Here is a 15611-nt window from a genome sequence, read left to right as displayed (position 1 = left end):
AAATAAAAATCACACGTTTATAAAAAATATTTTTATTAGTAAATTCACATTTAAGATACAGAAAGTTAATGATTTTCTTCATCAGTATATTTAAAGATATAAAATATATTTTAGTCATCGACATACAGACCTGTTTCGTTGTATCACAACTCATCAGTGCCGCTAGACTAACACCACTCCCAAGCCGAGGATCGAACCTAGAACCGTCGTGATGACAGTCGGCAGTCCTACCCCCTTGACTACGGAATCGGTGGCCGAAATTAACCTGTCCGAACGATTACTTAAATAAACATTCGTCCGCTACTCGTAGAGGGCTCAAACGTTTGTTTGTAAACAAATCGCGAGATATATACAATTTTCAAACAATGCATCTTCGAACTACATCTTGGAGAATTGATAATATATGCTTTTTAATCTTTAAAACACGTGTAGGAATTAATTTCAGCCAGGATAACGCTTGAATTGTTTTAGTTCAGTAACTTAAAGTTTTCATTATATATATATATATATATATATATATATATATATATATATATATATATATATATATATATGTTGCTATCAATCCATTCTTTGATGTCTTGGTTTTTGTTAAAACAATATATATATATATATATATATATATATATATATATATATATATATATAATAAGTTGGAAAGCTACAATAATATATATATATATATATATATATATATATAATAAGTTGGAAAGCTACAATAATATATATATATATATATATATATATATATATATTTCATAAGTTGGAAAGCTACAATAAACACCCATATGAATACTTTGACCTTAGTTGCTGATTTCAAAAGGCGAAGAATTAAAAGATACATCTGCCTATACTTTTAATGCTAGCTTTATTTATGGTGTCTTTTACATATATTATAAACCCTTCTCAATACTTTGCTGATGAAGAAACTTTGTTTGTTAAAAATACTATATGTAAAAACTATTGTCCGTGGCTTAATGTCTACCACAATAAAAACATTGTTTTCCGAAACGATCGTACAAATTATTGCTTTTGTTGTTGTTCCTTCTTGTGAAACGGATTTTTAATTTAATTCTAATTTGAATTTTAAATTATCAATCACATTACTGAATATATATATATATATATATATATATATATATATATATATTTGTATTTGCAATAGAAATAATTTGTAAAATGGGTTTGAAAGAAATAAATCTATATTTTTTAAGCTTTTATTGGAATTTTATTTAACTTTCCACATGCCGTCCATCATTAGCAATACAAAGGGTAATACGATTTTGCAGTTCACGAAAAACATTTGCCAAATGATTTATAGTAATGCCTGAAATCACATTAGTTATTCTAGCTTTCAAATCTTCCAATGAACTAGGTTTGGTTACATACACAATTGTTTTCACATGTCCCCATAAAAAAAATCTAATGGAGTCAAATCTGGCGAATGTGGAGGCCAATGAAATGGTCCACCCCTTCCGATCCATCTGTTAGGAAATTCCACGCCGAGCAAAGTGACAAGGAGCTCCATCTTGTTGAAACACTGTATCATCTTTCAAGTTTAATTGTTCAAGTTGCGGAATAAAGTAATTCTGCAACATATCTAAGTAGCTGTCACTGTTAATAACACTTCAAAAAAATATGGCCCTATGATTCGATTTATTCCCAAAGCACACCACACATTAACTTTAAGAGAGTCCTTTTCATGTTCAACAGTTTCATTTGGGTTTTCAGTTCCCCAAATTCGGCAATTATGCCTGTTGACCTTGCCACTAATGTGAAATGTTGCTTCATCAGAAAACAGTAATGCATCATCATTGCAAAGTTTTTAATTGAACTGGTGACAGAAAGTTAGCCGTGCATAATAATCCTCTTCTAACAACTGTTGATGTAATTGAATTTTGTAAGCTTTCATATGAAGTTTTGCCCGCAGAATCTTATGCACGGTAGACTTTGGCAGCCCAAGCTCCAATAATGCCTGTCTTACAGACTTTCTTGGACTTGCAGTAAAGGATTCTTCTATGGAAGCAACACTTTCGTCACTGACACATGGCCTTCCAGACCGTAGTTTATCATGGACAAAGCCTGTCTCTTTAAATTTTTTCATCCATTTAACAATGGTGTTCCTATGAGGCGCTTTTTTATTGTATTCAATTCTAAACTTTCTTTGTACAGCAATAGTAGATTTCAATTCAGCCAACCAAAGGACACAGTTTACTTTTTCCTCAATTGAAGCCATGGGATCGAATTGATTCTGAAAAACAAAAGAAAATATTTTTTACTTATCTAAAATTTGTTACGAATTTTGTGGTGAAAAATTATTCAATAACTATACTTAAAACTAGATACATGAAACTTTATAACATTTTTTACAGATTATTTCTATCGCAAATATAAATACAGTTATAAATATTTTAAAGTGCACACGAACTTTATGGACACCCTGTATATATATATATATATATATATATATATATATATATATATATATATATATATATATATATATATATATATATATGTGTGTGTGTGTGACACTATTCAACTCTCCATGAAGAAGTTTTTCTCATGGAGGCCAATATAGGCCATTTTTCAAAGTAAGGTTATATGGCTTGTCATACCATTTTTCTGGGTCAAAATTTAATGGGGAAAAAAAAACTGGCAAAAATACAAAATCTGGCCATGGTTTAGAGATATTCTAGCATTTTCAAAGTGTGTCAGATCGCTAAATTGAAAATTAGTATTTTGACCAGTTTTCCGAACATAATAAAACCATAGTCCTTGTACTGTTTTTTACTAGGAACCTAAGATTGAAAATAAGATACTCTTTTAAAGAGGCTGGGAGATTTACTGATTATTAAATTCAGAAATAACATGTACGATCATACAGATGGCAAACAAAATAAGTCACTCTACAAAGAAAAACCGTTAATCAAGCAGTGTATGACAATCTCATTCCTAAGGCAATGTTATACTCTTGCATGATATGCTTCGATTTTGAAGCCAGTGCAGCATCACTTACATTTTCGCCGAGTTCTTGGATATGATGAATAGGTTTCTAGTTGTAGTTATCCTCACCAACCCACTTCACAATCAGTTTATTTCTCTGCCCGGAGATGTTGTAAGTGCCACTTAATTGATCCCATTGGACTGCATACGATATTTGAATGTGAACTACCATCAAAATGACTTTTTGATAATGTTGTACCACAACAACAGCATGAAGTAAAAGGAACAACAATTCAACTCTTGTGGTCAATGTAGTAAAACAATTTAACGTCATTATCATAAGAAATATAGAATATGTCTAAGTATTATATACTGTGGGAATTTCCCAGAGCTTCAACTCTGTGATTGTGTACTTTGGGTACATTATTTTGGACATAATTCATGGATTTTCCAGCATACACCCCATGAAAAGTGCACTTTTTCAGAAAATTTGACCTGACTGATAAATTAATGTGTAGTCTGAATTTCAATGCTAATAAAAAAATTGGCTCATGCATATTGTCATAAATACATATTGTCATAAATACATATTGTCATAAATATCGGTAAGAAACTTTTCTATGAGTTGGACTTTTTATTTAAACTTATTTAGAGCCTGTAATTTAATTTATCAAAAAAATTATTTTCAGATTCAAACGCCAACGTTCTCTACAAAATTAGTTGTAACTTTTCCTGTTTGCATCAAATTTTGATAAAACTAGTGTTTTCTGATCAGTGGATCGTATGTTATATTGGAATGACTAATATTTCACACTTCATGTATGCATTAGAGACTCTGTGAGCCTTTAAAGCTATAAAAAATGTCAAATTTGGAAAAAATTGAAAAAAATTGTCACAGAAGAAAATGCACATTCTTGCATGGCAAATCCCCAATAAGCGTTTTTGGTCTAGTTTTTTTTTTTTTTTTTTTTTTTTATTACTGAATTCAATCTACATATGGTACTTTCTTGCTTGAATGCCTTATTTTGTGTCTTGGGTAAGTGAAATTTGAAATATGACTTTTTTTTTTCTGATAGCCTTAAAAATTTTTTGTCACAAATTTATGCCCATTTTTCGCTAATTTTTAACACAAATGATGCGCTAGCTCGAAAAATGCAAGTTAGAAGTAGGTAAACCCTCTATGATTTTGAAAGCTACGCTTATTGGCTACAGACCTAACCACAAGCCTAGGTCTATGCTTGTGAAAGGTGGCTGAAAATAATTTTGGCTTCACGTGAGAAAAACTTTTTCATGGAGACTTGAATAGTGTCATATATATATATATATATATATATATATATATATATATATATATATATATATATATATATATTTGTATATGTGAGGGAATTAAAAGAATAGGAATAAGACTGAATCTTTAAGAAGAGACTTATCGGGATAATGCAAAGCTCAACAAATTGCTTTCGAGCTTATATAGAATATCAATAAAATAAGAAAACAACAATACAAAAATATATACTGTTTTTATTTTGTCTTTTCTGTAAGGGGACTGACTTGGTTTTACAGTCTATTTCTAAATTGTATGTTAAAAAACAAATACCCCCCACACACAATCGCCCATGCAAATTGATTCCTTCTTTCATAAAATATAAAATTTTTGGCATAATCTATGTATCTATAAAAGTGAAAATGTGTGTGTGTGTGTATTTTCCCTACCAAATAACTCTGTCAATTTTCGGTTTAGAGACTCAAGATTTGACATAAGGAGTATTGAGATATGGGAAAATCCTTTTAATCGGTTTTCGGCCAGAAATTTGGTTGTCAAGGGATCAAAGTTCAGTGATTTGACCTTTGAAAACTCTACCAAACTCTTTCGCCAATTTTGGATCTAAATACTTTAAATTTTAAATGTAGGTTAGTTGGACATGAATCAAACTTTTTAATTTGATTTGAGCTCCCAAAAATAAATGTTAAGGAGTTAAAATTGTTTAAAAAAAGTTTTTAAAAATTTGACCTCTGCAGTCTCTACCAAATTACTCAGCCAATTTCTGGTCTAGACATTTGAAATTTTATATAAAATGTATTCAAAGATAGGGTAAGCTTTTTACTCGGTTTAGGTCGAAAATTTGAGCTGCCAAGGGGTCAAAATTCAAAAGATTTTACCTTTGCAGTGTCTAGCAAACTACTCAACCAATTTTGGGTCTAAACATTTGAAATTTATACATAACGGGTATTCAGATATGTGGCAAGCATTTTAATCAGGTATGGGGCAAAAATTTGGCTGCCAAAAAGTCAAAGTTGAAAGGGCTGACCTTTTTCAGCCTCTACCAAACTCCTCCGCCAATTTTGTGTCTAAAGACTTGAAATTTTAGATGTAAGTTTTTTTTTTTTTACACAGTGATCACCACTTATCAAGGCCCGGAAACCACTCAGGGATAAGGGTTATTGCAAGTACATTACGTTAGTGTGGAGATTTGATGAAGTAACTTAGACATGGATAAAACTTTGTATTTTGAGTTGACACTAAAATAATAAATGTTAAGAGGTCAAAATTGGGGTCAAAGTTTTAAAAAATTACCTCTGCGGACTCTACGAAATTACTCAGACAAATTTTGGTCTAAACATTTAAAATCTTACATAAAGTGTATTCGCACGTAGGGCAAGTTATGAACAGTACATATGGCCCGAGCAAAGCTGGGATGAACTGCTAGTTAATTAAAATTTTAAATAATATAGCCATACTTCCAAAATTAACACTTAAGAATTTTTATCCATATTTATGTACATTAAAAAAACTCATTTAATTATTATTACATCAGAATAAAACTTTAAAATTTTTCGTGCTTTTCTTCATCAGCATTTATACTATATTATATATGTAAGTATATACTATACTTATAATATATCTATGAAAAAGAAGGAGATTAAAATACCTAATGTGTTGTACACATAATAGATTTGATATGATTAACGAGCATAGAATGCCATTGTACATGATGGGTGTGGATAATGAGACCTGATGCTGAAAGAGTCGTAAGGAGGAGTTTAGACCAATAAAAATCAGTGCTTGTGATCCCTTGCCTCAGGTAACAAATTGCTAATAAACAGGTTAACAGCAACCCTAACAAAAAAGATGAGTCAAATTGGGGATGATGATGGAATTTTAGGGCCGAGGGTTAATCAAACAAATCTTCTTCTCCATTTTTTTATTTTTATTTGTTTTTCATGTGCATTAAGCACCATATTTGGTAATATCAGTACTAATAAAGCTATGGCCAAGGGTCGGTGCGCATATTCATATTAATATATGCACACACAGATATAGGCTAAATACTTTCTTCTCAAGTAGTTTTGAAACCATATATAAGATTTTTGTTTTATAATGGCCTCTAAATGACGTTAGATGAAAGATATGGGCTTTTACTGAATAAGCTTTAAACAAAATTCAAGTTTCAACTTGTATAAAATATCTTAACAATTATTGGATGCAAGTAATTTTTAATCTTCTAATTTTTTTTTTTTTTTTTTTTCCAGGTTCGTCAATATATTTTTAGATCTTTTTCCCCTGATCTGACGTATGTATCACTATTATAATCAAATAATACCACCAATTGTCTAAAATAAATGTGGGTTTGTTTTTGTCTTTAATCATGATTTCAGAAAATTCCAATGTTTTGCATTGACATCTTTCATTATGACCAGAGACTTGTTATTGAACAAGTCACTTCATAATTTCCCTCACAATGTAATAATTACATGCATTTCATATTTTGTTTGTTTTTATTTGGGTGTTGCGGTCCAAAAAATGAAATTAAGCCATTCCCAAAATTGAAATTAAAAAAAAAAAACAACTTAATTTCTCTACAAGTTGACTCGAGTTCTCCACTTTCCAGAAGAATTCTGTTTTTGTTTGTTTAATAATAAAAAGATGATTTCTGACAAATCGCTAGAGTCTTATCTCATTTTTTTTGTCAGTATTTGTCTGGACTTTATTTCTTTTTCTTCCTTCTTTTATCTTTACTTTTCTTTCTCTGCGAGCGATCATTTTTGTTGCACCTTGTTGCATCTTACGGACAAGGACCCGTTGCATTATGAATAAAATGCTTGGTAAAATCAGTTGTAAATTACACCCTTCTTGATATTAAAGGTTCAATCTTCAGTGCAAGCAACACCCAAAGTACAATTGCAAATTACTTAGGACTTCTACCCAATCATGGCTGATGGAACAAGAGCATGTTTCCCCTATGCATTAAATAAAGGGTCCCATTTGTTCCCGAGTTCAACAAGATACAGCTGAAGATGAAATAGAATTTTTCTTGGTCTGTCATGCTAGATTTGAAATAGCAGTTTCTTTAGCCTGTCATGTTTAAGTTTGAAATAGCAGTTTCTTTGATTTGTCATGCTTAAGTTGGAACTTATATTTTCTTTCGCCTGTCATGCTTAAATTAAAAAAAAAAAAACGTCTTCCTTGGTTTGTCATGCTCAAGTTTGAAATAGTATTTTATTTGTTCTGTCATGATTAAATTTGAAATAACATGTCTTTGGTCTGTCATGCTTAAGTTTGGAATAATATTTTCATTGTTTTTTTTTTTCAAGCTTAAATTTAAAATAACATTTTTGTCACTAAATGCATTGATTGATGGACACATTTTAAAGATATTAATATGCTTATTATTTCAACATCATCATCATAAGCATCATCACCATCATTTTCTGGTGAAGTGTTGATTTTAAGAAACATCCAATGCATCTGTATAATCGACTTTGCTGGTCTTTTGATTCCACTTAGGATTGAAAATCCATTTATCATAAATATTTATTTTATACATATTTAAGTACAACACCACATTAAGTCATAATTGAGAAAACAAAGATATTTCTGAAAGCAGCTGTGAACTGAAACCTGGTGCTACACTAAACAAACGTTAAAAAACGTATTTTAGATTTCCATAATGAATGTATATATGAGGAGAGAGATTGTGATTTGTGGGCAACTATGTAAACAAATCGACTCCTCTCCCTTTCGCTTTAAAAAGAATTATCAAAAATCTGGAATTATTAGATCTTGATGAAGATTTCAGCATTCATTTATAAGACTATCCAGTCTGCAATCTCTTTCCCACAGAAGAAACGTTACGAGCTTCTCTCTGTTTTATCATTATTTTAATGGCAAATGTTCATCTGAGCTCCAATCTATGGTCCCCTGATGCCAAAATTCCACGAAAAACACTCGTTTAGCTGAAATCACTATCAATAATTTCCACCACTCTTTATCTGTACCTAAACCTAAATGTAGATTCCATGAACAAAGGTTCTTTCTTAGAACTACACGCCTGTGGAACTCTGTTCCATTTTCTTGCTTTCAATATGGTCGTCTTCAAGTCCAACATGAACAAGTTCGTGATGACCTGTCCCTTTAAGTAATTCCAAGGATGGAGTACTGCTGCCACATCTGGGCAGGAGCTGCTAAAAACAGCCTATCCTGCCTTGACAGAGTACAAAATAGACTTTGTGGTTTAGTGGGGGATGCCCTTTTCTCTTCCCTGCAACATCTCTCCCACAGAAGAGACGTTGCGAGCCTGTCTTTGTTCTGTTATTTCCATGGCAGGTGCTCGTCTGAGCTCCAATCCCTCGTCTCCCCTCGCCAATCTTTCACGAGAAACACCCGTCTGACTGAAACTATACTGTCAATAATTTTCCCCACTCTTTATCTGTGCCTAAATCCAAACGTAGATTCCATGAACAAAGCTTCTTTCTTAGAACTGCATGCCAGTGTAACTCTCTGCCGCTTGCCTGTTTCCCACCTGACTACAACTTGGACGTCTTCAAGTCCAACATAAACAAACTCCTGACAAACCGCCCCTTAAGTAAGAACCAAGTCAAAAACCCCAATACTAATGATTACTACAATACTATCTCATTGATTACTGTACATGCAATAACCCTTATCCCTGAGTGGCCTTTGGGCCTTGATCAGTGGTGACCCCCATGTAAAAAAAAAAAAAATTCAATTTACCAAATTTCCACTACTTAACGATTACTACAATATTTTCCCCATTGACTACCGTACACTCATAGATCTTTATCCTCGAGTGGCCTCTGGGTCTTAATAAGTGGGGACTCCTTTGTAATATATATATATATATATATATATATATATATATATATATATATATATATATAGCAGGCAGTTGTGGGAACATACACCGTGAAGAACAGAAATAAGTAATATACCATCTATTATGATTATGCAATTCCTACAACTACGTACCTATAAAATACAGCTGTTAAACTTGACATAGTGATATGGGACAAGAGGGAGAAAATAGCAACCCTAGTTGAAGTCAGTGTCCCTAATGATGCCGGCTTAGACAGAGCTGAAAGGGAAAAGATAACAAAATACCAAGGTCTTATGTACCACATGAAAAGAAACTGGAATATCAGGAAAATCTCAGTCATTCTAGTAATTACAGGAACAACCGGATTTATGAAAAAGAATTTCAAAAACTACCTGGCAAAATATATACTTGGTGAACTAAGTGTAAGGGAAATGCAATTTAATATTCCCTAGAAACTTCCTCTTCCAGAGGAAGCGGATTCAATCCACAAAGGGCGAACGCCACTGGCATAATAAACAAAATACAAACAATTGCACTTAAAAGGATGGTTAGAATCGTAAAAAGATCACTTGGTTAGAGTGTCTCAAATGGCGGATGAATCTAGGGCATTCATTAGGATGCCTCCATCTCCAGCCAAAACAAAATCTTTCCCTTCCTTTTGTTTTCTCGTCCCTTTTCCTTTTTCTCCCTCTCTCTTAATTTATACATCATTACCATATTAACAAAGTTGAACTCATCCTGGATGGGTTGAACCGGTTTCTTCCAAAGGAGGAAGTTTCATGGGAATATCAAATTCACAAGCGGTCCACAATTCCATTTTATATATATATAATATTTTCACAAAATCAAGACAATAAAACTAATAAAACATTTATTTCTTGATTTTGTGAAAATATTATTTGCATGTTTGATTACAAAAATTGATAATCATGAAGCTTAATAACTGAATCAATTAATTTGGACTATAATTTTTATTAGTATATGAACATTACTGAATTTTAATATATTTTAATATAGTAAAATTTTTTGTTAAAAAATATTAATAAGGTGTGTGTGTGTATGTATATATATATATATATATATATATATATATATATATATATATATAACTACTTCATTTACTCACATAAAATTAATATACGAAAGTATAGATTTATGCGTAAACTTTAAGTATTTACTTCAAACGTGCTCAATACGTAGGTAGAGCTAGTTAGTAATTTATAAAATATATATGGCGATTAAGCTACACTGAATATTTGGCGTTTCATTCACTCTAGGTTCAGCCAATGGGCATGCATTTTATCAAACAAAGGATCTGTTTGTTCGATAAAATGCATGCCCATTGGCTGATAGGAAGGGGCGCGGTGGATACTAGAAAGCTGATTGGCTAACTAAAAACCTCAACAGAAGAGGACCATATAAAAACGAGAAACAACTACAGAATTCGCGCATAAGCCTGACGAATCCTAGAGTGGATGTAACGCCGAATATTCAGTGTAACTTAATCGCCATATATATTTTATAAATTACTATATATATATATATATATATATATATATATATATATATATACTCAACAAATTTTTGATTTAAAGGCTTGAAATTTGGAATATGGGGTATTCAGACAGGTGGAAAACATTTTAATCAGTTTTCATTTGGAAAAAATGGCTACTAAGGGGTCAAAATTGAAAAATTGGTACGTAGGGGTGATGGTGATCGGATTTTTATGTTTGCCAACTGTTTCATGAATGCGCATGCATGAATCATTCACGTGACAGATAACTTATGTTAAGAATAAGTAGGTTTGACAACACTTTTTAAAGATCATGTTTAAGCTGACCTAATGGTTATCGGACTTGATTCACTGTCTTTAGTTTTTGGTTTCGATCTCAGCTTGAGTATTTTTATTTTACTTAAATAAAAAATGGGAGCAACACCACATGAACCCAAGGAAACTGAAACTGCAAGAAATCTTATACCCCCCCCCCCAAATATTATCACATAAAATAAACGTGAATGGTCAAGCAATAACCAGATTTCGAATAGGTGAGTGTGAAGAGTACTATGACCTTGAGGAGGCTTATTGTCACACAAATTCCAGTGAAGACGAATAGCTGTTGCGAGTGAGAAGTCGATATTAATAGATGTTGTGACAATGCAGAACCATTTGTAATTATTATCGAAAGAGATGGAGATTATTGAAAAATGAAAATCTGGGGAAACTTGTCATCCAGACTCTAGGGGAAACTACCGGTTGTTGTTAATGAGTAATGATGCCCTGAGTGAGAATTCCTAGTGACTACTACTACTACTACTACTACTACTACTACTACTACTAACAACAACAACAACAATAATAATAATACAGGAATATTTTTGTATCCATATTTAAAATTAAATAAATTCTTTCCTTTTTTTTAAAAATTATTTTCAGATATTATTGAAGTACTAGCTGAACACCTGGTATTGGCCAGTTGTACAATACGCTTAAACATGATATTTTAATTTACACAGATTGCGTATGTATTATTATAGAATCAATCCTCTATTGATTATTATATATTACGAGGAATAATTTGCCCGGTGGAATAATTGGCAAAAAAAAAAAAAAAAAAATAAATAAATAAATAAAATAAGATAAATAATAATGAAAATGTCATTCATCAAATTCTGTCTGTATTTACAATATCACGTCAGTTGATATTTGGACCTGACGATGAATGCCCTGGAAAAGTCACTTCAGATTAATGTTTAGTTTTAAAATATGCAAACGAAGAAATGATTTGCGGCAATTTTAAATGGTGCCTCTTCTTTTATTGTAAATTGAACTCATTAATAAGAAAAAATTAAAATAAAATGGTGAGGTACACCTGGGCTTGAACAGGGGATCATTCGATCTGTAGTCGAATGCTCTATTACTGAGCTATAACTCCAGATGACAATAAATCTGTGTTTTTTAAGAAGAAATGATTTGCTAAAATTTTATTATTTCCCTTGGCTGGTGTAACGTAAAATATTCCCCTGTAAAAATTCCTTTTTTATCTATAAGAGAGAAAAGACTATTTGAAAGATCGGATTTTTTGATTTTTGATATTTATCAAGTAAATTTCTGTACAAAACATATCTAAGAACACTGTCAGACATATAAATTACCTTTGTCTGAAATTTGAAAAAGATAACCTCAGCCATTTCAGAACCTACGAGGAAAGAACGAACACACACACACACACACCATCACCATAATAATAATAATAATAATAATAATAATAATAATGGAATATTTTTGCATCTGTATTTAAAATTAAATAAATTCTTCTTTTTTTTTTTTAAATTATTTTAAGATATTATTGAAGTATATAACCTCTCCTTTTTGTTCATAAAAATTTACATTTGCGCACATCATTATTATTTCCTGTCTTTTTTATTATTATCAGTTATTAAGATTAAGCCTCCTTTTCTATAATCATAAAAATTAAATTGCATATGTGATTGTTTGACCGGACACACATACGTTCACTTTAGTTTGAAATTGAAACTCTAATTTAGTCATGACAAAAGAAAAAAAAAACAGACTTTAATACAAAAGTTCCTTTCCTAAAAATCTTGGCACTAATTATGCCCACCTGCCAGTTAGATGCGTGTCTTGCTTGTCATGTTAGTCGTGCACGTGCGTCTTATTGACATGTGAGTGGAGTGAGTTTTTTAACTTTTGACCTTATTCAAGAAGATTCGTATCAAGTTTTGTAGACTTGGATTTTGATGCAACTTAATTGTAAAGTTGCTGTTCATTGATTCATTAAGCAATCATTTATGCATTGTGGGGCAGATAAGTGATAAACTAGTCAGTAGGGCTTTTTGTGTCAGGGGTATTTTTTATAAGGAGCTCAGTCTATCCATCTCTTTCAATTGGAAATAAGGAGAATAGAAAATGGACCTTGGGTTTACTATTGTCAGCCTCATAACTCTCACGTCTCCTATTGTGTCCCTTAGTTCTCACATTTCATGAGCAATGTTTCTGACAAAGAGGGAAGAATTGCAGTTTTCTGGGTCAGAATCTATTCATCTCACACTTATCTTTGTCTGTTGAAGACTAGGAAGATGTGCTGGAACATCCAAGTGATCTCTCAAGACTCTTACAAGTAACTATCATCTTCCCAATGTTTCATTTGAAACGTGAAGTATTGGAACCAAGAATCACTGACATTTTGACTGAGATAGGCTGAAAAATGAAATGATCAGTTAATGCGCCACAGTGTTGGGATTAACAGCAAATTTTCCAATTCTTCATGCTGTGAAAGGGACAGAACAAACTGCCCCTCCCCTCATATGAATGATGTTCCATCTTTAAAAGCAAAGCATGTCATGCCATTGGGCCAGTGACCATTATTCTGTCTAGACTGACAAACTTGAGAAGTGATGCAAACTCAGCAGAATTCAGACCTCATCTGAGTATGTAATGACAAGGTAGATGACTGCCACTAAACAAGGGGTGCAAGGCAAACTCATCAACAGTTTATCCAGAGTAGCATCAGTGTGAATGATCCTTACTATCTCTACCTAAAGCTAAACAAAAAATTTATGAGCAAAGTTTCTTTCCTAGAATTGTCCATATGTGGAACACAATACCATGGGGCTGCGACTCAACCAGCTATGATGTTTGAAGATTGCCCAGAGAGGGACTAAGGAGAACTAAATTAGAGCCTTTATTTTGGATAACAATCCTGGGGGATTGCCGGGCGACCCTGCTTGTTAGAAAGAGAAATGGCTTGGTCGCCGATGTGAAATCCATTTTCTCCATAAAAGAAAAAAAAAATAAATTCAAGAACATTAAACAATATTGCTGTAAAAATGATTATTTTGAAGTATCTAACCATGTTTTGACTAGAGACGTGACCTTAACGGGTCATGGTTGAAATCAACTGGTCTGTGAGAAATCGTTGATGGGAAATTTTGCTACTAATGGGAAGTTACCTAATTGGGGTGTATGGGGGAGGTGGCTAATTATCCAATCAGAGCAAAACAGATTTTGATGTGCTGGACGAGGATTGGCTGAATGAGAAAACTAGGTCTGCCCTGACTTCTGCCATCCCTCCATTTATAAGGGGTTGCAGAGCAGAAAAAAAAGTCAGTCTGGAGTCTGTTTGGAGTTAGTTTTGGAGTCTGTTTGTACTTTGGAAGAAATACTGTCCACCGCCCCACCCCGATTGATAAACAAAGAATCGGTTGTTAAAAACAAACCGTTTGATTAACTGCCGAATACTATCAGAAAAAAAATATATAATCCATATTTTTATTTTTTATCTTTCCTGTTGATAACTGTATGTGCTTGTTTTTCTTTTCTTCTTGTGAATAATTAATTTTTATAATGAAAACTAAAACCAGAATCTGCGTCGATTATTCATCACTATTACTTGTGAGTTAATTCCAAAGAAAGGAAAAACCATATTGAGTGATCTTTTTCAGTGAATGGTCAACGATAAAGAGAGTCGTCAACCTACCACATCCACCATCAGGCCCACAGCATTACATCAGTTCCGTCATCGTAGAAACAGCTGAGACTGTGCCATTGGACTTTTGTGGGTGTTTGACTCGAACTACCTAGAACTTCACTTGTAACCGAGTGTAGTTGGACACTTTAGTGTTATATTTAGTGACCAGTCGCACCTAATGTTATGGGGCTGTTCGCAGCTGACTATAACATGGTCGTTTTCAAGTCTAATGTAAATAAGTTCTTGTTAAGCCATCTTCTTATGTAATTAAACCCTATCCAAGTTCCACCATCACGTTGAAACACCGGTTTTCATTAGATTACCGAAGTTAAGGAACATTGAGTCTAGTCAGTAACAGATGGGTGACCATTTAGGAATACCAGGTACTGTATGTAGGACGACATTGACACCTTCCTGCGAAAACCTAATATCCCCCCCTCCTGACCAAGATATACATATAAAACTGGGGACTACTTGTGAATTTAATATGCCCTTGACATCTATCAGAGGAAGCTGGTTTAACCTGCTTGTGTTGCTGGCATATACAAGTTCCACCATCACTGATCATCACAGTGTTGTCTCACCATCTACCTAACACTCAATGACCCTTATTCTAGAGTAGCCTCCGGGCCTTGATAAATGGTGACTCTTAAATTAAAACAAAAAATGGTAGAATCCAATTTTTACATGTGTCTAAGCATCTTCATAATGGGCTCTGGTTGTCTGCCCATCTGTTTGTCTATCATACAAGTAAAATAGTATTTTTATAATTAACACAGATTGAATGGATGCATTTTAAGAATATTAGTTCTTATTTTCTTCTACTTCGCCTTCTACTTATTGGTGGGGTTGAGGGGGGGCATACTGATCTTGTTTTTGATCTTAGTAAAATATTCAACTTGAATCTTTTTATTACAACAACTTAGAAGTAAAACAGGTTTAATTACTTTCAGCCTTTTTTCTATAATTACAGTCAATGATGACATTTACTGAATGACGTTCAAAAGACAAACATTTCCTCTCAGAGGGAAAAAGAAGAGAAGAGTCTGATTGTGAG

General features: G+C 32.6%; 1 protein-coding gene and 1 long non-coding RNA gene across 3 annotated transcripts in view; one reads left to right on the top strand and one right to left on the bottom strand.

Moving 5' to 3' along the window:
• Positions 1-15611, top strand: part of LOC145259668 (cytochrome c oxidase assembly protein ctaG-like) — a 357953-nt gene that overhangs the window by 160568 nt on the left and 181774 nt on the right. Inside the window, exon 6 of one of the 2 annotated variants that reach the window (XM_080117327.1) lies at positions 6481-6521. The exons of the other annotated variant lie outside the window; for it this stretch is intronic. Within the exon in view, the coding sequence (XP_079973453.1) occupies positions 6481-6521 (41 nt within the window). The remainder of the gene's footprint in view (positions 1-6480; positions 6522-15611) is intronic. 2 annotated transcript variants of the gene reach the window in all.
• Positions 1206-15611, bottom strand: part of LOC145259669 (uncharacterized) — a 40741-nt gene continuing 26335 nt past the window's right edge. Inside the window, exon 2 of the long non-coding RNA XR_013864179.1 lies at positions 1206-2251. This is a non-coding gene — a long non-coding RNA (uncharacterized LOC145259669). The remainder of the gene's footprint in view (positions 2252-15611) is intronic.

Source organism: Euprymna scolopes, chromosome 35 (genome assembly GCF_053919585.1).
Source record: "Euprymna scolopes isolate OS-2025 chromosome 35, ASM5391958v1, whole genome shotgun sequence".
Classification (NCBI taxonomy): Eukaryota; Metazoa; Mollusca; class Cephalopoda; order Sepiida; family Sepiolidae; genus Euprymna; species Euprymna scolopes.
The sequence above is the reverse complement of the archived record's forward strand: the minus strand, read 5'-3'. Positions and strand labels throughout refer to the sequence as shown.